A 24,398-nucleotide genomic window follows, 5' to 3' on the forward strand; every position below is an offset into this window, starting at 1 on the left:
AGTCCCTGGGGGTGGCAAAGAGTTGGACAAGATTTAGCCACTGAACAACAATTAGACAGTCGTGTTAACCCCACATGCTTGAGACTAGGGTTATTAAACTGATAGAAATTCACGGAGCAAATTAAATTGAAATGTGAAATAATGATGAGAAACCTTTAAAAAACTGAGGCATTTTCTCTCCCAGCATCAGACCAAAGAGAAAGAAAGCTAAAAAGACACTGAGAAAGGTATCTAGGTAGAAATACTGAATTGCACTATAAGCTCCTGCACATTTAATGCTCAGGGTGTTATAAGCCCTGGTACTTGGTCGGAAATTCCTTACTCCTTTTGTACAAGCCTGAAGGCTAGATAATGAGAGACAGTAAAGACTTAAGTAGTTCGGGTTCAAGAAATCTGGATTTGAATCCTGGTTCTGCAGACCAGCGTTCCTGGTGTTTTCCTCCAAGAGGCTACAAACGGCCTCCAACCAGGTAGCTCCTCAAAGTCTGTGAACCAGGAAGGTGCGTCACCCCAGCTCCTAACGCGGACTTCTGGGTCCGCATCATCAAGTTAAAGAGCAAAAAAATGCCTCGCTCTGGCTCTATCACAGCGTGCTTTTACTCTTCTCTCCCAGAATAAAAGGCTCTTACTTAAAAAAAAAAAAAAAAAAGAAAGATTTTATTTTTTCTTTCCGTTCTGTTACTAGCTGGAGCTAAACACTGGCTGGGGCCCCAGGCGGCGGCTGGAAAGGCGCCCTCCCAGGAGCAGAAGGCTGGCTTAGGGGAAACTGGGGGCGGGGAGACAGCTCGCGATGCTGCCCAGCGCGGGACGGCTTCTCCCATCTTTCCCAGCCAGGCCAAGGCCCTAGCGTAAGCCCCCCGACCGCAGAGCGTGGCGAGGAGACTTGGGGGACACTCACCGGGTAGTGGGGTCACGCAGCCCCACCCCCAAGCCCTCCCTCGCAGCCCTACACTTTCCTCCAGGCCTGGGGGCGGAGGCGCCCGCCTAGCCGCCGCGGGGGCGGGGACCACCCACGGCGCCGCGCGGCCCCGCCCCGACCCCGCCCCGCGACGCTCCAGCCCGGCCTCCCTGCCCGCCTGGCTCGCAAGCTCCTCTCCGCGCGAGGAAACCCCACGCCCGGATGGAAGATTTTTTTTTTTTCTGGGTTTTCCCTAAAGCTGGATGGGCCGCGGTACCCAGCTCCTTCAGATAAAGATGGAAGAGAGGGCTAGAGGGTCTAGACTGGTAGTGAAGAGATGGCCTTCTTGCTCCTCATTCTCCCGCCCCTCCCTTCCCAGCGAGAGGGCTGGACTGGGATTTATCGACCTAACCCATCTGGAAAGTTTTGGGTAGCAAATTAATTTATTTTCGTTCGGAAAAAAAAATTAACGTCGTGTTTGGGGATAAAATTACGCTGTTCCCATATCCGAATTGGGAATCTCTCCATCTAATTTAAACTGGAGAGGACGAAGTTGTGGAAGGGAAGTAACGCATCTGCTGGAGGGAGGCGGGGTGGGTGATGGGACGGGCGAAGTACAGTAGCGTTTAGGAGACTGTCGCGTCCCCTCCTGGAGGGAGGCCTCCCTCTTCTCCCCCCGCACCCCACCCCCGCTACGGCTGGGTCCTTCTACCGCACCCCCCCAACTTCTAGTTGCCAGAATGGAAAATTCACAGAGTCCAGCCTAGTCCAGGTCAACAAACTTTTATTGCCATTTCTGGCTCCCCCAGCCCCAGCAAGATCCCTGCTTACACTGGGCTCTGCTGCAGAGGAATGGCGGTGGTGGGCGGGTGTTAACTTCTCTTTCTCTGCACACTGCCAATGTTTAAAAAGAAAATCCACTTACTGGGCAGGGAGGGCCATACAGGGTGGGATTCAAGGGCGCCTATGGCTCAGTCCCACCTCTGCTGGCTGCAGAATATAGACTATGGTTCCAAACATTTTTTAAGGGAAAGGAGAAGAGATGAATTTGGTTGCTGTTGTACCCCTTGCCCTTGCTGCCACGTTTCCATGGAAATGAGGGAGGGGCAGGATGTAGCTCACTCTGACTACCTGGGAGGGTGGCAGGACAGGCAGTTAGTAAACACATCGCCTTCCACTCCTACCCAATACAGACTGCTGTCCCCAGTCGACCCCCAGGCTCACTGCCTGCTCCGCCCCAGTCCCTTCTGGAGCTGGTATCATGCCAACTGGACTCCAGGCAGGGCTTGCTGGCAACAGTAAGAATCTGAGTATGTTGGTCAAGCTCAGTAGCAGCCCTAGTAGGGCCGTCAGTTGTCATGGCTTGGTGAAAAGCTCAGTGCCCCCACAACTCTGTGCAACTGCTGTTGCTCAAGCATCTGTCTCAGACAAAACAAAAACCCAAATGATTGAGGTTAGAGAGAATACAAAATAACAATGCTGAGAGCTGGGATGAGGAGAGGAGGCACATCCTTCTCAGACTAGAGCCACCTGTGCACCCTGCCTTCTGCTGCCTGGAGTTTGCTTCCTCCCGCTGGGCTGTGGCTTGCAGGGCTGGAATCCAATCTCCGCTGGGTGCTGGCAGCTGTAACCACTGCCATCGGTTGATGAGGCTCGCCTGCTGCCCTACAGAGGAGGTGCAGGATGGATCTTCAGTACCATGGGTCCGCCCGGTGCTGCTGATTGTAGAGCTGTAGTTTGATCTGATCTTTGATCTGACTCACGAGGATCATGGACAGCAGGATTCCCACCAGCTGGAAAAGGTAAGAAGGAATTGAGACCTCAGCCATGAGTGATGGCCTTGTTTTCTCTGACTCAGTCTTCCCAGTGCAGTCAGCACCTGCCCTTCAGCAGTGTTAGTGCCTGAGTCCCAGGTGCCCTCCCCCAAACTAAAGGAGTCTTTACAGAATTGTGGAACCGCAGTTTTACAGGGTAAGTTACCTGGGGGATGGCCAGGCCCAGTGCCACACCACCAAGTACGAAGAGGTTGCTATGTATCCAATTGACCAATCTGTCAATACAGCCGTTGGTGTAGATGACTTTACTAGCTTCCAGGTAGTCAAGGGCCTGCATACCTTGGCCACACATGGTGTTGATCACTGCCTGGGGAGAGAGTTCAAAAGCCAAGTGGGACTCCCATTCCTAAAACTTTTTCTCTGGGGCCCTAGCTGATGGGCCTCCCACCCTTCCTAAACTCCTAAATTGTTAGAGAATATATGTGGAGGATGCTAGGTTGGAAGTTGCTAAATGCAGACTTCCCTTCCTCTGGCGGTCTGAGTTCAGTTTTCCTTGCTTTAGAGACCTGGGCCTTCTGGGCCGCCAAGTGGGCTATAGAAGTGAAAGACTGACAAAGCCATCAGACTGGAGTGAAGAAAAACATCTGACCGCTCTTCTGCAGAACTGACTGGCTGACCTAGGGGATGGAGATTCCCGATGGCAGCTGCTCTAATCAGAAAGTAACTCAGATCACTGTGGGAGGAAATGAGGCGGGAGGTGTGCTCACCTGGTTGGGGGTAGGCAAGCAACAGGAGTAAGGCACTGAACAGCGCTCACGGCTGGGGTTGTCTTCTGAACAGTTGAAATACATGTTCAGGGACCAGTCCTTGTAGGAAATCCCTCCACAGCAGCTGAACTGCAACAGAGCCCATCACAGGGGTTAAAAATCCCCCACCCCTTACACTGAGGTGACACAGGGAACTCTCAAAGCAACCAGAAGTCTATGGCAAGCTTCTACTTGTAAGTTCAAGTTGTGTGTAAACACAGCCTTGAAACTTTGAACTCAAGCTTTTCAGTGACCTTCACCTGAAGAAGTTATCTCTTCTTAATTTCTATTACTTTATATGTTTTTTTTAATAACTTCTTGTGTATATATTTTGTTTTACACACTCAACTATAAGCTCCTTGAGGGCAGTTTCTGGTTTTGCACTCTTGCATAGCATTTGCTGTTTAGTTGCTAAGTTGTGTCTGACTCTTTGTGACCCCATGGACTGCAGCCCGCCAGGCTCATCCATCCATGGGATTTTCCAGGCAAGAATACCAGAGTGGGTTGCCATTTCCTTCTTCAGGGGATCTTCCCGACCCAGGAATTGAACCCATGTCTCCTGCATTGGCAGGCGGATTCTTTACTACTGAGTCAGCAGGGAAGCATAGAGCCTGGCAAAAGGATATGTTCCCAAAATACTGGCTGAAATAATTAAAGGATCAGTGCTACAAACATTTGTCTTAATGTAGAGAAAGCACAGGAGGGGACTTTTCAATGTTGTTGGCCCATAGTTACACCATGAAAGCAAACAGGATCCAAGTTAAGGGTGTTACACCAAGTGAAGGGGAACTCAGCACTGGTCTCAAAAGCACCTCTGTTTCAAATATAATTTCTGACTCACAGCAGCATTATTCACAAGAGCCAAAATACAGAAGTGACCCAAAGTGTGCACCAAAAGACAAATGGATTAACAAAATGTGATATATACATATGATGGAATATTATTCAGCCTTATAAAGGAAATTTTGGCACAACCCACAACATAGATGAATGCTGAAGACATGCTAAGCGAAACAAGCCAGTCACAAAAAGACAAACAGTATTCATTGAGACAGAATTTCACAGAGACAGAAAATAGAATGGTGGTTTTTAGGGGGAGTGGGGAAATGGAGAGTTAGTGTTTAATGGGTATGGAGTTTCAGTTTGGGAAGAAAATTTTGGAGATGGATAGTGATGATGGCTATACAACAGTGTGAATGTACTTAGTGCTACAGATCTGTACACTTAAAATGGTAAATTTGATATTATGTATATTTTACCACAATTTTAAAAATGTAACTTTCTAATTGGTGATATTAAAAAAATCTGCCAGTTCCCCCATGAGTAACCACTTATAATGGTTTCTTTTATATCCTTCCATATTCCTTTTGTAAATATGAATACACATTCTTTCCTCTTTTACACAATTGGTAAATTACTATATATACTGTTCTGTGCCAGTAAAATAACTTTTAAAGCTATATGTGGCTTTTTTGCCAAACCCTTTCCCAGAATCCATTACCTATCAGGTAATGAAAAAGCCCACAGACCTTGAGGGTGAGTTGTCTCTTGGGATAGCATTAACGTTTACCCATAGCTTCCCAGACCACTAGACGACGACCCTCCTCCTCAACCCGTACCTCCTTCTGGCCAAAATCTATGAGGTTCTGAAGGTCCAAGTCATCTCGGTAGTGCACGATGGCATTATTGATAATCTCACTCACTTTGCCCCGCACCTGCCAGGAACATGAGGAGGGAATCAGAACACAGGACTAGCCCCTAACCTGCTCCCCTGCAGAAACAGCAATAGACGGTGCTCATCTTTCTTTCTTTAAGTCAACCTTGAAGTCAGAACCAAGTCCTAGCAGGGAAGAGGGCCAGTTCCGAAGCCCATGCATCCCTGGGCTCCCTGGTACCTGTGGGCAAGAAAAATGCTGATCTGCTGTTGCCATGTCTCAGAGCCGCATTCCAAGATAAGCCAATATTTATCTATTTCTGAGTACTATTACACAAAATACTTGACTGATGTAAAGCAGTGAAACTAGTTTGTGTGTGTGTCGAGGGGGTGGATTGTTTTTTAGTAGAAAGGACTTACTGAGCTAAGACACTGACCTCTAGTGGACATAAAAGAATTGCATCTCTTTCAGTTCAGTTCAGTCGCTCAGTCGTGTCCAACTCTTTTCGATCTCATGGACCACAGCACACCAGTCCTCCCTGTCCATCACCAGCTCCCGGAGTTTACCCAAACTCATGTCCATTAAGTCGGTGATGCCATCCAACCATCTTATCCTTTGTTGTCCCCTTCTCCTCCTGCCCTCAATCTTTCCCAGCATCAGGGTCTTTTCAAATGAGTCAGCTCTTCACATCAGGTGGCCAAAGTATTGGAGTTTCAGCTTCAACATCATTCCTTCCAATGAACACCCAGGACTGATCTCCTTTAGGATGGACTGGTTGGATCGCCTTGAAGTCCAAGGGACCCTCAAAAGTCTTCTCCAACGTTTTTGAGTACAGATCTTTTCTCTGTATCATTTTTAGGATTTTACTAGGACACTCTGAATCGACTCAGTGGCTCTCAATTTCATAGTTTAAGCATGCTCTCTTCCTTCCTGCTTCATTACTTTTCTCAAAATTTCTTATCCATAGTCCTATACTTGCCCCTGGCAATCATCTGCCCTTTTGGAAAGAAATTCTAGTTTTTAATTAAAAGGGCTGCCACTGAATGGCAGACCACTTCCAGATATGGTGAGAGCTGTTCAAAGTCTTGTTTACTTCCCCCATTTCTTACTTTTGTTTATCCCAATAATTTTTTAAAGAAATAAAAGGCTCTTCATGTTGTCCGTGACCCACTTGATAACTGAATTTTACTCAATCATTTGCCATTAAAGACTATTTTAACTTTGGGTTCATAGAATTTATTTCCCTGTTGGCCTCTCAGACTGTCAGAGGAAAACACCTTACAATCTTGAAATCCTCTTTAAATATGGTGACTTTAAAGGGCATTCATTCATCCCTAAGGACAATCTTTCAAAGGCTAATGCTCCTCAGGGGAAGGACCACTGTGGTTAATTAGTCAGGCTGAGCACAGGCAGGAACCTTCCCTTCCTTCCTCTGGTTCACATCTGAGTAGGCCTGTGACTCCGAGTTACCTTGTCTGAGAAGACGAAGCCCAGGATGCCAGCTGCCAGCTGTAGCAGGAACACGACGGTGAGACAGAGAGAGAACTGTGGGGGAGCATGGCAAGAGGAGGCAGTCTGTTACCGCGCTGGGCAGGGGTTTCCCAGGGCCACAGGGACGCCTGGGGACCACAGGCCACTTCTCCCGGACACCCCCCACCCCACAGTGTGGGCCAGCTGCCTCTGGGACGCTGTCCTGGGGGTGCTCGCCCTTGCTGGGTTACCTGGGCTGAGCTCCACAGGGAGGAGTGGCCAGCACAGACCAGGGGGCAGCAAGGGACAAAACAAACTGAAAGGTTTCAGGAAGAAGCACAGGGAAGAGGGGCCTGGGCCTTCCCAGGGGGTCGCCCCTGACCACTCACCGTCTGCAGGAGGCAGATGTTCTCGCGGAGAGATCCGATGCAGCCGCAGAAGGTGAGCAGGAACATGAGGATGCCCACCACGATCAGCAGGATGGCCGGGTCCACAGCCAGGCAGGCCAGTGCCGCCTCTGGGGGGGAGGGGGCTCTCAGTCTGAGCTGGTGCCCACTGAGCAGGGTGCCAGGGGTGGGGTGGGGTGCCCCCAGAACTATCCTCCTCCCCTGGTGGGGGACTCTCCAGTGTGGCTAGGTAAAGGTTACAGGCAGCAGTACTGCCCTCCCACGGGGAGAACACCAAGGGCCCAGAACAGTCTGTGGCCTTTAATTTGAGGAACTAACAAAGTAAGAGCCTTTATTCCCAGGCTTGAGAGAGGAGGAACCACTTTCGCCCCAGAAAAGAATTAGAATGGCATTAGGCTTGCTGGCTTTTGCATATTCTGTTTCCTGGAGACTTCGTGTAGAGGAATAGGAATGGAGGTTGAGTTTCTCTGGAACATAGTGAAGGGAGGGCTGAAGCCTCTCGTTAGTCTTTGCACTCAGAAGCCTACCTTCTTCCCTAGATATGCCCTAAGCCTAAAATGCAGGCAGATCTCAGAAGATTCACGGGAGCTCGGGGGAATCCAGGAGGACTGGCTTGGGTGGCCAGCGGAGTAAGCCGCCAGGATTTGGCTAGAGGGTGGCTGCCCCCTATAGCTCCATAGCTTCTGTGAGGAGGAGGGCTGAAGGGCCAGGGCTGAAAGAGGCAGAGGAGAAAGGGGCAGGCAAGAGTCATGGGGAGATGGACAGGAACTGTAGCTCACCTGCATGCTTCATCAGCCGAGCGTAGACGCCCACAGCCACCATCACCATGGAAATCACCTGTGGAGACAGGGAAGGAGCCACACTCTGAGGTTTTGGAAACCGGGGAGCCCTGAGAGCCATGAGTAACCTTGGAGGACAGGAGGATGATGACTCTTCCTGGACCAGAAATGAGCATCTTTTTCCTCCCCAGTGATACTGTTGATAGAATCCAGCACAGCATTACCTCCATGAAAAGCCTGTATCAGGATGATCACATTTAATTCTCACAACACAGTTATCTGGTGAGGCAGCTATTCTTCCCATCTTACAGATGAGGAAGTTAAGGCAATGCAAGGTTAATACAGAACAGCAGTTAGGAACATGGGCTTCAGAGTGAGGTGAATCTGAGCCCACGCTGGACAACTCTCTGAACTTCAGTTTCTGTATCTGGGAATTTGTTTTTTGTTGTCATTGTTCTTTTTGGCTGTGTTGGGTCTTTGTTGCTGTGTGGGCTTTTCTCTAGCTGCAGTGAGCGGAGGCTACTCTTTGTTGTGGTGCTCGGGCTTCTCACTGCAGTGGCTTTTCTGTTGCACAGCACAGGCTCTAGGCGCACAGGCTCAGTAGTTGCGGCTCTCAGGCTCTAGAGTGAGGGCTAAGTAGTTGTGGCACATAGGCTTAGTTGCCCCGAAGCATGTGGAATATTCCTGGACCAGGGATCAAACCCATGTCCTCTACACTGGCAGGTGGATTCTTAACCACTGGACCATCAGGGAAGTCCCTGAAGATGGGGATTTAAAACAACTATACCTAATAAGATTACTGTGAAGATGAAATAAAAGAATGCATGAAAAGCATTTAACAAAATGCCTAGTAATAAATATTATCTATCATTACTAATTGGGGCTTCCCAGGTGGCTCAGTGGTGAAGAATCTGCCTGCCAAGCAGGAGATGTGAGGGTTTGATCCTTGTGCTGGGAAAGATCCCTTGGAGAAGGAAATGGCAACCCACTCCAGTATTCTTGCCTAAGAAATTCCATGGACAGAGGAGCCTGGTGGGCTGCAGTCCATGGGGTCACAAAAGAGTCAGACACAACAGCAACTAACAACAAAACATTACTAATGGTTAACTTGCTCAGGGTCACATAGAAACTGTGAAGTTCTGAATTTGAATCCAGCTACTTCAAAGGGAAGGTCTTCAAGCTGACGCAGGCCTGAGTAGATGCTCCCAGATCTCTAACCCTCTTGGAGGTCGATGTGGTGTCAAATGTAAGAATGAAAGTGCAACCAGAATGAAAAAATGCTTGCACATGAACGCGTTGGTGTAAAATAGCAGAACTACCTTACAAAGGAAACTTTATAAAAGTCTGATTTCAGGGTGCGGAAACAGAGAAGTTTAGACCTTTCAAACTTCCTGGCTTCTCTCTGAGAAAACAAACTCATCAAAGACCAGCAGGGCTCCCTAAAGGGGCCTTCTCTGTGCCCTTGCCGCAGGCCTCCAGGAGTGCAGGGTGACCCCATGTGCACACCCTTCCTTTGTGCCCAGTTCCCAGGCTGGTGCTAAGCAGCAGCTGGCTGTCACCATGGCAATAGCTGGGGCCACGCTCTGGCTGGAGGGAGTTCTCAGCAGGAACTTGACCAGTTCAGTGGGGAAGGACAGGGCTGGCTGGACTCCGCTGTCCTGCAAGACAGAGAGCAGTTGGGAAGAAACATCTTGGGGCTTTGGTGGGAGAAGGGAATTGAGCCCCTATAGCAGGACAACAGGTCAGACTAGTCCTCAGGAGAGAGAGATTTTCTTTAGTGAACTCTACCAGCTAGTGCATTCAGCAGGAAATGGGAAAACCTTGTCTAAAACCATGTCTTTTAGGACCCTTCTCCTTGGTCCCCAGTCGTTTGACATCACCTCTGCCTCGGGGCCCCATGCGTTATGTGCTGGCCCTCACACTCTGTGTCCAGGAGCGAGGGAGCTGCTTGCAGAGAGTTGTGAGAGGGGCTGGAGGTGCCAGCTGGCTTCTTGTCCCACAGCACAGCCAGGCTCAGGGAGCAAGGGGCAGTGGGTGGGAGGTGAGGAAAACCCACAACAGAGATCCCAGTCATCCCGCCGGCCCAGAGACATAAGCCCTTTGCCAGAGCGATCAGGCATCTCTGTCTGCCCTTTAAAACTCGCCACAGCCAATTCTGGTTCTGAACATCACTTTACTGAGTCATTTAAAAATATGTATCTGCTCTTTATTTAAACAGGCTCCTCGCTGTTTTTTCACGTTAAATTTTCACTGGGGTGTATAACTTTTCACAGAGACAGTCTCTGATTAAATCCCCACACAGCTAAAACAAGAAAGGGAAAGTAAAGAGATGCCATGTGTCCCAGGGTAAGTTCCTTCCATGGGTGGGCTGTAATTACAGCAGCTGTTCTGTCTCTATCTGCGGTAGGTAGAACAGTGTCCCCCCCAGAGATATCCTGTCTTAATTCCCAGAACCCGTGAAAACGTTACCTTACATGGCTGGTGGGGCTGTGCAAATGTGATTTGCGTAAGGACCTTATGATGGGGAGATTATCCCAGTTGGCCCAATATAATCACAAGGGACCTTATAAGAAGGAGGCAAGAGGGTCAGAGTAGAGGAAGAGATGTGTATGAGAACGGAAGCAGGGCCTGAAGTGTGTGCTGTAAACCGAGGACCATGAACAGCCTCTAAAAGCTGGAGAAGGCAAGGAACTAGATTCTTCCTTAAAGCCTCCAGAGGGAATCATGCTTGCTGACGTCTTGATTTCAGCTCAATGAGACCTGTTTTGGACTTCTGATCTCCAGAACTATAAGAAAACTAATTTGTGTTATATTAAACCATTCAGTTTGTGGCAATTTGTTAACAACAGTAACAGGAAACAAATACACTCTCCAAATCCAATTCATCAGCTGTTATGTAGGAGATACTCTGAAGACTGCAAAGATGAGCAAGATGTGGTCCCTGCCCTTTAGGAGACATATCTGTTATGTGGGAGGGGGCAAGAGCGTCTATAGCCTAAGGCGGTGCTTTTTGATGTTGGCTGCCATTAGACTGGGGGCGGGGGGCGGCGTAGAGGAGAACTTCAAAATTCCTGATGCCTCTGCTACACCCCAAACCAAGTATGTCAGAATCTCTGGCATTGGAACCCAGGTCACAGTGTTCCTGAATGCATTCCAAGTGATTCCAACATGCAGCCAAGTTCAAGACCCACCAGCCTCAAGCACACTCGCCAGGGATCTAGAGCAGCAGGTGCTGGTTATGTGAAAAAGAAAGTTAAGACATTAATATGATCATGAATATTTAATATCATTAATGATCCTGCTTACTTGGAAGCTCACTAGCTACCTCTGAAATTCTGCATTTCTGTCATTGATCTGCCCCTTTATCCTGGAGTCACAGCTTGCTCTTTCACACTTATATTCCTGACCACATCTCCCACCCTGAATTCCTCAGAGCTGCTGCCATTCCAAAGTGAGTACTGCTGTTATTAGCTTAGCATTTGAGAGCTGAATAGAAACTTAGGAATGAGCCCGACCACTCACTTTTTAATAGATGAGGCCAAAAGAGCAAAGTGATATTTGACGAAGTGTACACGGGTGCAGTGGCATCATCTGGACTAAACCTCATTTCTGATCTCAGTTGGGAACCGTCTACACCACATCAGTCTTTGCTGCAGAATCCTTGTGACATCCCACAATATCACCAGTGACCTCCTTTCATGATGAGAATGGAGATAAAGACACTTCTCTTCCTAGAATAGCTTTTCATATTCTGGCTAGAATGAAGCCTCACTGGAAACTTTCAAACGCTAGACACAGTTTTTAAAATAGCTGAGTCCAGCCAAAGGCATGTTCCTGAAGAGTTGTCCATCAAATTATATAAAATAATTTGCCCGCACCAGTACCTTTATCCTTATGTAAGGTGAGTAACTACCTTATAATGAAAATAGCCATCCTCTGGGCTCCTTGGAGAAATGGCTGATCCTAGGACTGGGGCAGGAAATAGGTAAGTCTGGAGCATCTTGTGGTGCCAGAAGGTAAGGAAAGGCTCAAAAATAAAAAAAACAAAACCCCACATTGGTGTGGCCATGCCAAAGAGATATCAAAAGAGTATGGAATTGTTACCCCAAATATAAAATAAATATCCGTGAGTCTATACTGATATAAATGACTTAATAAATGGGAGAGAAAAGACAAATCTCTCACACAGAATTCCAAATATTTTACGGAGGTACTGCAGCGTCTGGAGAAGGTCATGGCAACCCACTCCAGTATCCTTGCCTGGGAAATCCCATGGACAGAGGAGCCTGGCGGGCTGCAGTTCACGGGGCCACACAGAGTCGGATATGACTGAGCGACTATCACTCACTGCAGTGTCAGGGAGGTGGGACACAGTTCCCCACTTCCAAGTGTGGGCTGCACACAGTAACTTCTTTCCGAAGAGAACAGACTGCAAAAGGGTGGGGGAAAGACTAACTTTACAGTGGAGAGGCCTGGCTCCCTCAGCCAGGTGATCGACGTCAACATCAGCACAGGTCATTGATATATGAGATTATGTGAAATGGCACTTCCCTTCCGTGGTCTTCCTTCCCCAAACCCATAACCCCAGTATAATTATAAGAAAACATCAGGCAAGTTCCAGTGGAGGGACAAGATGATCAGTACTCTTCCAAACTGTCAAAGGCTTCAAAAACAAGGAAATTCTGAGACACTGCCACAGCCAACAAAAACCTAAGGAGACATAACAACTAAATGAAATTTGGTATCCTGGATGGGATCCTAGAACACAAAAAGGGCATTAAGTAAAAACTAAGGGAAGCTGAATAAAGCATGGAAGTTAATGTAATAAATGTTTCGGGTTGGCTGAAAAGTTCATTCCAGATTTTTCCTGAGCGTGCTCAATTGTGTCTGACTCTTTGAGACCAACCCCATGGACTGTAGCTGACCAGGTTCCTCTGTCCATGGAATTTTCTAGGCAAGAACATTGGAATGGGTTGTCATTTCCTACTCCGGGAGATCTTCCTGACCCAGGGATCGAACCTGTGTCTCTTGAGTCTCCTGTGTTGGCAGGCAGATTCTTTACCACTGTGCCACCTGGGAAGCAGCATCATACTCATGTAAGATGTTAATAAACAAGAGACACTGGATGTGGGGTATATGGGAACTCTCTGTACCATCTTCTCAAAGTTCCTGTAAAACTAACACTGTTCTAGAAAATGAAATCTATTTTTTAAAAAGTTACCCTCAATTTGTTAGTCGTGTAAATCCACAGTTTGTAATATCATATTTTCTTAAACTGGGATTCACTTGCCTATGGTTTTACAACCTTTATCAGGGTGTTTTCTCCTTACACCAAAAAATGGCAGTAGAACTTAAAAATGTTCAGGGGACAGGACACTGAGAAGCTGCAGTGCTCTCTTGGTATACCGAATGCAATCTACTTTATATTCATATTTAACTTTGCCCAATTATCCCAATAATGTCCTTTATAACTGCTTTCCCCCCCTTTTTCTCTGATTCAGCTTCCAGTCAACGATCATGTAGTTAGTGATCCACGCATCAAGTCTCCTTTAGCTTGGAACAGTTTCACAGCTTTTTTTCTTTTCTTTGTATTTGGTTTCTTAAAACACTGACTTTAAAAAAATTGTGGTAAAGTACATACACCACGAAATTAACCATTTTAAAGGGTGCAGTTCAGTGGCCATAAGTACATTCATATTGCTGGGCAACCACCACCATTATCAGGCTCCAGGACAGTTTCTTCACCCCAAATACAATTCTTGTACCCATTAAATGGTCACTCCCAACTCCCTCCACTCCTCCAACCCTTGGCAACCACAGACCTGCTGTCTCTATGGTTTTGCCTATTCTGCACATTTTCTATAAATGGAATCATATAATATGTGGCTCTTGGTGTCAATCTTCTAACCTTTCCAAGGTTCATCAGTGTTGTAGCATGTATCAGGACTTCATTACCTTTTAAGGCCTAGTAATATCCCACTGTATGGATAGAACCCAATTGGTTTTTCCATTCATCTGCTGATGGACATGTGGGTTGTTTCCACCTTTGGGCTACTGTGAATAGTGTTGCCATGAATATCCATGTACAGGTTTTTGTTTGAGTACATCCTGTTTGCTGTTCTCTTGGGTATAGACCCTGGAGTGGAATTGCCAGGTCGTAGGGTAATTCTATATTTAATTTTTTGAGGTGCTACCAAGCTTTTTCCACAGTAGCTGCACCATTTCACATTCCCACCAGCAATGTACGGGATTCCAATTTTTCCACATCATTGCCAATGCATGTTCTGATATTTTTCCTTTTGATACTGACTTTTTTTTTTTTTCCCCATAAGTCCAGGCCAGTGGTTTGGCTTAACATCCCTCAGTTTGGATGTTGGATTGCTTCTTCCCAATCTGATCCAGATGATGTATTTTTGACAGGAGTATTAACATAGATAATGTGTCCTTTTCAGTATGTCACGAGAGGAAACGACATACTAATTTCTACCCTAGAAATAAGGAACAATTTTACTAACAGATGATTTGATTGTTAGCCACATGTCTCAGCGTCTCATAAAATAGTATGGCAATACTCTAAATAGTTTCCTAGTTTTCCAGAAGGCTTGCTGGTAACGTGTCCTCTTCCCTGTGCCCTTGACAGCAGATAAGCAGCTGTGGTCTTGGAGAGAAGATGGGAGATAACAGAAAACAGAGAAAAGTCACTCCATTATTTGACCTTTTTTTCCCCCTGTAAATCAGGAAAAGACAGTCATGAACTGATGTTTGTAAGGAAAAGCCTTATTCCAGCCCCTGGCACACTAATTCACAGCCATCAGCACCAAGTGGGAAGGGCCCCCAGGTAAGGTACTGGACAAGAGATCTACTGGCTCGAATGTCCATAATTACAGGCAGATTAGCTCTTGAGTCTGTTTCCATTGGATTAAAACCAATGCAATGTGAAAAGCTCTGAGAAGTGGACCTGGGGAAGGTCCTCGGACAACAGTGGAATCTCTGTTCCTATGATATATAGGAAACATCTCTGTAAACCTTAAAATATAACGACACCATTAATCATCACCACCTTCTGGCTAACAGCAGGAATGTGAGCAGGGGCATCTGAGGCTGAAGGAAGTCAGGTTCAAGGTTGGCCCTGGCCTAGGCTGAGTCCCCACACACCTGTCACTTGTCAGGAGGAGCACTCATCCTAGCTCTCCAAGTCCTCCCCCAATAGGTGACCTTGACGAGCCAATTCTAACAACGATGGTAATAGCTACCTTTCTTCGAGGGCTAAAGGGCCAGGCACTGGACTAAGCGTTGTATACACACTATGACCACAAGCCCAAGAGGGTGGTAGGATCTCCAGTTTATAGAATTGATGTTGGGAGAATTTACTCAGATAGTGAGTGGCTAAAGTGGGACTGGAAGGTATGTCCATATGGCTCCAGAGCCTCATGACCTTGGTCACATGGCTGCCTCCCGCTTTGCCTCACAGCAGCTCCAGGGCGTGTGCGTTCACTTCAGGGCCTTGTGTGAGGTGGGAAGGAGCTGCCTGCAGTTGTCTTGGGTGAGCAGCTGGTCATCTCCAAATGGCGGGGCTCAGGCCGGGGAAGTAAAATAGCATCAGGAGGGCCCTGCAGGACCCAGAGGGAAGTCCTGGAGCCATGCCTGAAAGGGGCCAATGGGGCATCACCACTAGGGCCCACCAGCCCCTGAGAGGAAGCCTGGCCTGTCCACCTTCCACGTTCTGAAGTCCAATCTAGGGACTTCCCTGGTGGTCCAATGGTTAAGACTTTGCCTTCCAATGCAAGGAGCGTGGGTCCAATCCCTGGTCAGGGAGCTAAGATCCCACATGTCTCATGGCCAAAAAACCAAAACGTAACAGATATTATAATGTTACAAATTCAATAAAGACTTTTATTAGTAAAAAATGGCCCACATAAAATCTTGAAAAAAATTTAAAAAATTAAAATAAAAAGCCTAGTCTGCATGAACTGGGTGGATCTGTCTCACCTTTTCTTTGGAATGAATCTTTCCCCCTCTTTTCTTGATGGTGGCAGTGGGAGACAGCTGGGAGTAGAGTGATTCCCTGCGTGGGGCTCAAACCACTGTCCCCTCCACCCACTGCCAGAAGGATGTTGGGAGGGAGGGGTCTGCACCTCCCACTTCTCAGTCCTTTCTGTCCTTATTTGTGGATGAAGTCAAAAAAATCATAGCTTGCAAGCCCTAAAGCAGGGCCCCCTCTCTCACTACCTGGGATCTGCACACACCAGTCCTTCAGCAGGCATCCTGGCACCACTGTTCTGGGATTTCTAAGGTGGCAACTCTCCATGTGGGACTGACTGTTGGCTCTCTCCCGCTGGATAGGATGGAATTGTCCAGCTGGAGTGGAGTCCCTAGGGCTCTTTCCTCGGCTGGAGTGGAGTCCACAGAGCTCTTTCCTCTCCAATGTCTGGGCCAACCCTTTAGCTCCTTTTAGGCCATGGCTGGTTTTGGTTCTCCAAGGTTATAAATGAGGAAGGGAAGTTCACAAGGGCTCATAGTGGTATAAACACTCAGACTCACAGCCTGGAGTCGCCAGCCTGACACATAGCTTGCTATCGAAACTCTAAGAGATGCTTCTCTTTTATCCTTTTTAAAAGCTGCTTGAAGTCTATGATTTTCTACTTGGTACAAGGCAAACAGAGCTATTTAGGGAGTTAAGAAGGCATGTGTGTGACCTGACAACAAACAGTGTGGTTCTGTCTTCATTCTTGGTGGTGGTGGTGTTGTTTTATAAAAAATAATGTGATAATTCGTTTATTGCAGCCTGCCTAGTCTATAGGGAAAGGAGGGAAAAAATGGGGGAGGAAATGGGCTCTATCTCCTAACATGTGTAGGTAGTTGTGTGTGTGTGTGTGTGTGCCTGTGTGCCCACGCTTGCATGGTGGTAAAGGTGGGGGTGGCGTGGGCAGGAAGGGACCTGGGCACTCAGGAGGGGCTTTTGCCAGGCTCAATGCCTGATCATTTCCTTGTGGCTTCTGAGCCAGACTACAACAGATAGTGCTGAAGGTGGTTTAGGGGAGCATTCTGAATCCCCTGGGGATTCCAATACAGTGGAAGTAGGCGGGAAAGTGAATTTCTTGATTCACTCATCAGATACCTCATCAGAACCCTGAATCAGCCCAGGGAAGACCTGGATGGGCCCATGTGTGCTGTGGGCAGTCATCAGGCATGGCCCCGAGGGAGATGATGGAGGGCATGGCTGCCATTTTTTCTGACCCAGCTTGAGGGAAGGGTGCCAGGCCCACTGCAGAAGAGAATACAGGATGCAACCCCAATTAAGAATTAAGGATGCTTGAGGACTTAAGGTTGTGCTGCATCCTGACAGACTAGTGTCCATAAGAAGGGAGGAAGGGCATCCTGATTCCACCCCATAGGCTCTGATCCCTCGTTCACCACTCAATAAACATTCAATAAGTACCCACTCTCTGCCAAACACAGCTTGGGCGCTGAGAATCCAGAAGTAAATAAGCCAGTCTCTACCCTCAGGAGCCTAGAGGGGAAGACATAAAGAAATGCAAAATTGGGGCACAGGTTAAAAAAAAAAAAGATTTGACGATCAAAACGTGCCCAAGGTACCCGGGGGGAGTCCTGAGGCATCACCTCTAAGGAAGGCTCAGCTGAGACACAGGGGCAGGAGAGCTGAGCTTCTAGGCTTTGCCTGACTCAGAAGTTACGCCAACTGCTGCCCTGGGTGGGAAAAGGATCAGCAAGGAGGGAGATGGTTGCTGTGGGCAGCACTGAAAATGCTCCTGCCAACGTATGCCCAAGCTGACAAAGCGTGGTGTATCAGCCCACTGTCTTCCCTTTGCACAGACAGACAGAAGGTTGTGTTCAGTCATGTCCAACTCTTTGTGACCCTATGGACTGTAGCCCACCAGGCTCCTCTGTCCATGGGATTCTCCAGGTAAGAATACTGGAGTGGGTTGCCATTTCCTTCTCCAGGGGATCTTCCTGACCCAGAGATCAAACCCGGGTCTCCTATATTGCAAGCAGTCTCCTACACCGCAGGCGGATTCTTTACCAACTGAGCCACTAGAAAAGCCCTCATTCCCTCTGCACAGAGCTGTCTAATACAAGGAGGTAAGGAAAGTCAGCTACTTCTTAATGGAAAGACTAAAGTATAACTTCTGTGATCCTGGGGCAATTCTCCAAGCCATGGAATCCTAACAATCAGTAACCCAGTTGCACAATTCTGGGAAGAAAACCAGAAGTCCTAGGCAAAAGAGGAATTGAGATTTGAAGCATGAACAGAAGGAACAGGTCCTGGTCCCATAGGAGCCAGGAGCCTTCTGAGTCAGACTCCAAATGCCCCAAGGGTCAGGGCTCCTAGAGAAGCAGCACGGATAACCACTGCCACCACGGTCACCACTATCACCACTGCATATGAGTCCAGGCGATGCCTTCCCAATGTGACCCAGGCACAGATGCAAACACCATCCATCCACACCTCCCCGGCGCCTGGCCAGAACACTCTCTGCCTGGAATAGGAGTTGGCTGACAATCCCAACCATGGGTGCCTCCTGAGTACGAAAGGGGAATTTGATTAAGATGGTTGCTGCTAAGTCACTTCAGTCATGTCCGACTCTGTGGGACCCATCAAGCTCCCCCGTCCCTGGGATTCTCCAGGCAAGAACACTGGAGTGGGTTGCCATTTCCTTCTCCAATGCATGAAAGTGAAAAGCGAAAGGGAAGTCACTCAGTCATGTCCGACTCTTAGCAACCCCATGAACTGCAGCCCACCAGGCTCCTCGGTCCATGGGATTTGTCAGGCAAGAGTACTGGAGTGGGGTGCCATTGCCTTCTCCGATTAAGATGGTGGAGAAACCTAAAAAAAGAAATCACCATAATCAGTCCCTAAAGGGGGATGGGAAGAAAAATGACCCCTGATCTGGGGAAACAGCTCTTCATCTCCAGTTGACCATATGTGGGATTAACTCTATGGGTCCAGACCTGGGGGAGAAGTGGCATTCAGTAATGCCAAAAAAAAACTGTCCCCTGCGAAGGTCGATGTCCCAAGGGTCCCAGGACACAAGAAAGATGCATCCTTAGAGCTAGCCCCAGGTCTTGAAGAAAGAAAACAGTCCCCAGAGTGACATTCCTCTTTAAATAGTTCACAGAGGCAGAAAAACATTTCTCCTTTAGAGGAGAAAGCTTAAGGACAGAGACACACATATATTGGCTTGGGGTCACACAGTAAGTTGGTGCCAGAAAGAAATTGGGCCTCTTGTCCTTCGGTGTGCTATTTCTAGTGCCTCTGACTTTTTATAAGTCTCAAGTAGGGCCAAGAAGGGGCGCTTCTCTAATTTGGGATGGTTCCAGCTTGGTTAGCCAGGTCCTCTGACCTTGAATGAAGCATTGGAACCAAGAAAAACGGGTCTATGGAGCCAAACTCTCTCCCTTGCTGTGACCTCCCAAAGTCACTTATCTGGTAAAAAGGATAGAGTGGGGGAAGTCCAGGAAAATGACCATGAAGGCAAGTGTAACAGATGCACCCAGCTGTTGTTGCTAGGGTGCACAGATAAGGGTGAAGCGCCGAAGGCTTCAACGGAGTTTCACACAAAGTCATGATTGACAGAGGAAGTTAGAACAAGGACCTGAGTTCCCTGGGATGCTAGTGCTGGCTCTAAAGATGGCGTGTCATTGGCCTGGCATGCTCAGTGGGCATGTAAGAGGGTTCTCTGGAATTTGCCCTTCGGTGTGGGGCTTCCCCTTAGGACATCCCCCAGCCTGACAGAGTGGTGGTGAGATTTTCTTCCCTGGCCACCAGCTGAAACTGGCGTTGACTAGTTAACTACCAATACTGCTAACACCCCAGCGACAGCGGCAACCAAGGACTTCCCCTGTGGTTCAGTAGAGAAATCACCAGGTCAAGCCCACTAACCCCCTTTTTGACATAGGATAAAAGACCATCTCTATGGTTTGGCTTTCTTATATATAAAACGCAGAGTTCTAGACAAGATGTCTTCTAGTTTTTTTTTTCCAGTTGCCGAACTGAGAATTTGTTAGGAGTTCAAACTTCATTTTTCCCAGTACAATGGCTGAGAGTGAGCTGTCATCACCACCCTCTGGGATTTCTCTCATTTTTCCCAACGGGCTGGCACTTATGTACTTTGTGTCTGTTCACACCATGGCCCCCGTGAAACCTTTCCAGCAACTAGCTTAGCTGCCTAGTCTGCTCCTTCTCCTAGGAAACGTAGACTCCTCCCTCCTGCAAGTCTGAACTTTAGGTCTCAAGCAGAGGTGGGCAAGTATAATGGACTCCTAGAGCAGCAGCAGCTCTGGTGTCATTGGTGCTGGAAGAGAAACTGGGGAATGTGACGGGGGTGGAGATGGATCTCCCCATATTCTCAAACCCAGAGAGGCTCAGGGACTCTCGAGACATGAAACAGGACTGAGCTAGCATTTCATGATCTGGCCCAGCTGCATTCTCAGCTCCAGCAGAGAATTTCCAGCATCCTTGATCATGCTGGGTTTGATTTTTATGGAGGAGGAGACTGAGGCCCAAAGAGGTGAACATATTGTCCAGGTTACTCAAGTCAACAATTGAAGGCAGACTGGGGGTGGGAATCGAGGCAGCCCCAGACCGACATTTTCTACTTTTTCAGCTCCAATCAGAAGATTCTGAAAGGACCCTGGACTTCCCCCAGTCCAACATGGGGTCTATTTAAAGAAGCGAAATAATATCAAACTCCAGAGGATGGAGCCTGGTCCTGAGAAAGGTGGGCAAAGTTTGGGAGAGTTCTGGGAAAAACACCCACACCTGGAGGCCATTCCTGTCCTTTCTCAGCCTTTGGAGGGAAGGGGAAGAGGGAGGGCGGCAGAGGCCTGCAAAAGGAAGAGACGAAAGCCCCTGAACCCATTCTCTCTGAGGGAAGGGAGAGGAAAGGTCTGGGTTCCCGCTTCCTCTTTTTTTCTTTGCCAGCAGGGCCTCCCAGCCCTCAGGCCTGAAAAATCCCCCAATCGTGAATGTATTAAGGGTCTGCTTGGGCCAACAGGAAAACCCGCTCCTCCCGCTCAAACCCACCTTTTTAGCCTGACACAGACCCTCATCCGAAGCCGAGAGAATACCCATAAAGCTTTACAGAATCTCTTGCATTCCCTCCACCCCAACACCCTCTGCAGTCAAGGCGCCACTGGGGTGTCCCTGCCTAGGATAAATTACCCCAAAGTGCGATTTTTCCAGAAAACTAGACAGTGCCGCTCACCACGTTCGCCTTGAACCGGGCATCCGGGAACGACCCCTCCTCAGCGATGGCAGCCCACTCAACCCTCCAGGGAGTGCCCTGCAGCCCAGGTGCCCCTATAACCCCAAGACTCACCCAGAAGAGCATGTTGAAGAAGAAGAGCAGGTATTTCACCAGCGGGCTGACGAAGGAGAAGTCCTCCCCATAGGCGGCCGGCGCCCCGGGTCTCCGGGCCATGGTCCAGCCGCCGCTGCCCCCGGGGGCCTATCTCCACACGGCGGCCGGCCCACCTGCGCGCTCCGCGCCGGGAGGCATGAGCTGCACCACCGCCGGAGCCTAAGCGGCGGGGGAACTGCGCTGCGGCGGGAGGTGCCCGCGCCGTGCGTCCGGGAGAAGCGCGGGCAAGGGAACGGCGCCGCCACTGGAGCCGCCGGGAGTCGCGGGAGCTGCCGCTGGCAGCGTGAGCGGCGGAGACTCCGCTGCGGCCGGAGGACCAGCCTGGCGCGCCGGGCTCCCAGGAAACCGGGCCCGCCCTCGACCGCCCATTGGCTCGTCTGCCGAAGCCTGACTTCTCATTGGTCGATCTCTGATGTCAGTAAGTATCCAACCATCCCTCTTTTCCGAGAGGCGGGGGAGACACCTGTTCAGTGAGGGACAACTTGTTAAAGGGTCAGCCGTTCCGCCTCCTCCCTCGAGTTGGAAAGCATCCAGGCTTCAGCTACTCAAGGGAAAAAAAGATGAGAAGGAATGCACACTGCCATCACACACCCACGTCCTCTACCCAGTTGCTGTGCATATATGCAAACACACATACATTAAAATCAACAAGTACATACACCATATGTTAAGCAATGCGTTGAAAGCCGTGGGAATACAAGAGAGTAGAAGAAATCCACCCCCTACCCCGGGGTAGGGGGCTGATGACAATAAAATCAGAGAGACAAAACTAACCTACACATGACAATTAAGATTGTTTAAGAGGAGCTGCTATCCTGTTTAATAACTATATATTTTAAATGCTTATTTCAAAAAACACTATAATCCAATAGTGGAAATTTGGAAACATCACCAACAATCCTGCCATCCTAATTCATTACTCTTTCAATTCCCATTTCACTATTTAAGTCTAGATCCTCGAGCAGACATCGTTTTTAACACACTGATCTGACACATACCAGTGCAGCACAGGTGACAGACACTGGGCTGGCTACCTAACGCACACGTGAATGCTGTCGACTGAACATTTGAATCGATTTTATCCCCAAATTCATATGCTGAAATCCTAACCCCTATGATTATAGCGTTAGGAAATGGAGACTTTGGGAGGTGCTTAGGTCATAAGAATGGAGCCTTTCAGTTCAGTTCAGTTCAGTTCAGTCGCTCAGTCATGTCCGACTCTTTGCGACCCCATGAACTGCAGCACGCCAGGCCTCCCTGTCCACCACCAACTCCCGGAGTTCACTCAGACTCACGTCCATCAAGTCGGTGATGCCATCCAGCCATCTCATCCTCTGTCATCCCCTTCTCCTCCTGCCCCAATCCGTCCCAGCATCAGGGTCTTTTCCAATGAGTCAACTCTTTGCATGAGGTGGCCAAAGTACTGGAGTTTCAGCTTTAGCATCATTCCTACCAAAGAAATCCCAGGGCTGATCTTCAGAATGGACTGGTTGGATCTCCTTGCAGTCCAAGGGACTCTCAAGAGTCTTCTCCAACACCACAGTTCAAAAGCATCAATTCTTCGGCGCTCAGCCTTCTTCACAGTCCAACTCTCATATCCATACATGACCACTGGAAAAACCATAGCCTTGACTAGACGGACCTTTGTTGGCAAAGTAATGTCTCTGCTTTTGAATATGCTATCTAGGTTGGTCATAACTTTCCTTCCAAAGAGTGTCTTTTAATTTCATGGCTGCAATCACCATCTGCAGTGATTTTGGAGCCCCAAAAAATAAGTTTGACACTGTTTCCACTGTTTCCTCATCTATTTCCCATGAAGTAATGGGACCAGATGCCATGATCTTTGTTTTCTGAATGTTGAGCTTTAGGCCAACTTTTTCACCCTCCTCTTTCACCTTCATCAAGAGGCTTTTTAGTTCCTCTTCACTTTCTGCCATAAGGGTGGTGTCATCTGCATATCTGAGGTTATTGATATTTCTCTCGGCAATCTTGATTCCAGCTTGTGCTTCTTCCAGCCCAGCGTTTCTCATGATGTACTCTGCATATAAGTTAAATAAGCAAAATGACAATATACAGCCTAGATCTCTAGTCTTTCCCATTCTGTTGTTTTCCTTTATTTCTTTGCATTGATTGCTGAGGAAGGCTGTCTTATCTCTCCTTGCTATTCTTTAAGTGTAAGTAAGTGAAGTCACTCAGTTGTGTCAGTGCGACCCCGTGTACTGTAGCCTACCAGGTTTCTCCATGGGATTCTCCAGGGAAGAATACTGGAGTGGGTTACCATTTCCTTCTCCAGGGGATCTTCCTGACCCAGGGATTGAACCAGGGTCTCCCGCATTGGAGGCAGACGCTTTAACCTCTGAGCCACCAGGGAAGCTCTGCATTCAGATGCTTATCTTTCCTTTTCTCCTTTGCTTTTCGCTTCTCTTCTTTTCACAGCTATTTGTAAGGCCTCCGCAGACAACCATTTTGCTGTTTCGCATGCATGGCATAAGTATCCTTGTAAAAAAGACCCCAGAGAGCTCCCTCACCCTGCCTGCCCTGTGAGAACAGTGAAAAGATAGCTGCCTATGAACTAGAAAGTGAGAACTCACCAAACACTGAACTGAGGGTGCCTTGGTTTTTGACTTCTCAGCTTTCAGAACTGTGAGAAATACATTTCTGTTGTTAGCTACTCGGTTTATGGCATTTATGTTATAGCAGCCCAAATAGACTAAAACAATGACTTCAACCTTGTTATCTGTATGAGTTGGGCAAACTATGCTTAATCTCCTTGAGCCTCATTTTCTTTGGTGTTAAATGGGGAGAGTGCTGGCCTAACAACATTGATGTGAGGATTAGATGAGATAACGCATGCAAGTCACTTAGCACAAGTTGGCACATAGATGGGTTCACTGAATGCAGTATTTTGTTTGAGCAGAGTTTAGAATCCAGTCAGGAAGTATGATAACTACACAAATTTGGTAGAGAGTTAGTAAAGATATCATGGCAAGTGAAATTAGGGGAGGATAAGATTTGGGGCTTTCCTGGTGGCTCAGATGATAAAGAATCCACACACAATGCAGGAGACCTGGGTTCAGTTCCTGGGTTGGGAAGATTCCCTGGAGGAGGGCATGGCACCCCACTCCAGTATTCTTGACTGGAGAATTCCATGGACAGAGGAGCCTGGCAGGCTGCAGGCCACGGGTAGCAAAGAGTAGGACAAAACTGAGTGACTAAGCACACACAA

The 24,398-nt window shown here is 48.2% G+C and overlaps 1 protein-coding gene across 1 annotated transcript; it reads right to left on the reverse strand.

The window, feature by feature from the left end:
• Nucleotides 1-1,665: 1,665 nt before the first annotated feature.
• TSPAN33 (tetraspanin 33) lies at nucleotides 1,666-21,372 on the reverse strand. Its single transcript, XM_005905265.3, has 8 exons — nucleotides 21,131-21,372; nucleotides 7,791-7,848; nucleotides 6,994-7,121; nucleotides 6,605-6,679; nucleotides 5,099-5,194; nucleotides 3,441-3,569; nucleotides 2,879-3,040; nucleotides 1,666-2,691 (listed from the first exon to the last, which is right to left on the reverse strand). Exons 1-8 carry the CDS (start codon nucleotides 21,230-21,232, stop codon nucleotides 2,590-2,592), a joined length of 852 nt encoding a protein of 283 aa, XP_005905327.3. The 5' UTR covers nucleotides 21,233-21,372; the 3' UTR covers nucleotides 1,666-2,589.
• Nucleotides 21,373-24,398: the final 3,026 nt, after the last annotated feature.

This window comes from Bos mutus, chromosome 4 (genome assembly GCF_027580195.1).
Source record: "Bos mutus isolate GX-2022 chromosome 4, NWIPB_WYAK_1.1, whole genome shotgun sequence".
In the NCBI taxonomy this organism is placed as follows: domain Eukaryota; kingdom Metazoa; phylum Chordata; class Mammalia; order Artiodactyla; family Bovidae; genus Bos; species Bos mutus.

Excerpts from the sequence above, each read along its gene's own strand:
- TSPAN33 (XM_005905265.3), bottom strand. The coding sequence starts at position 21,232 with ATGGCCCGGAGACCCGGGGCGCCGGCCGCCTATGGGGAGGACTTCTCC. Across the intron at positions 6,680-6,993 it reads ACATCTGCCTCCTGCAGACG|TTCTCTCTCTGTCTCACCGT; the intron begins GTGAGTGGTCAG and ends GCTCCCCCACAG. Across the intron at positions 3,041-3,440 it reads GCTTGCCTACCCCCAACCAG|GCAGTGATCAACACCATGTG; the intron begins GTGAGCACACCT and ends CTCTCTCCCCAG.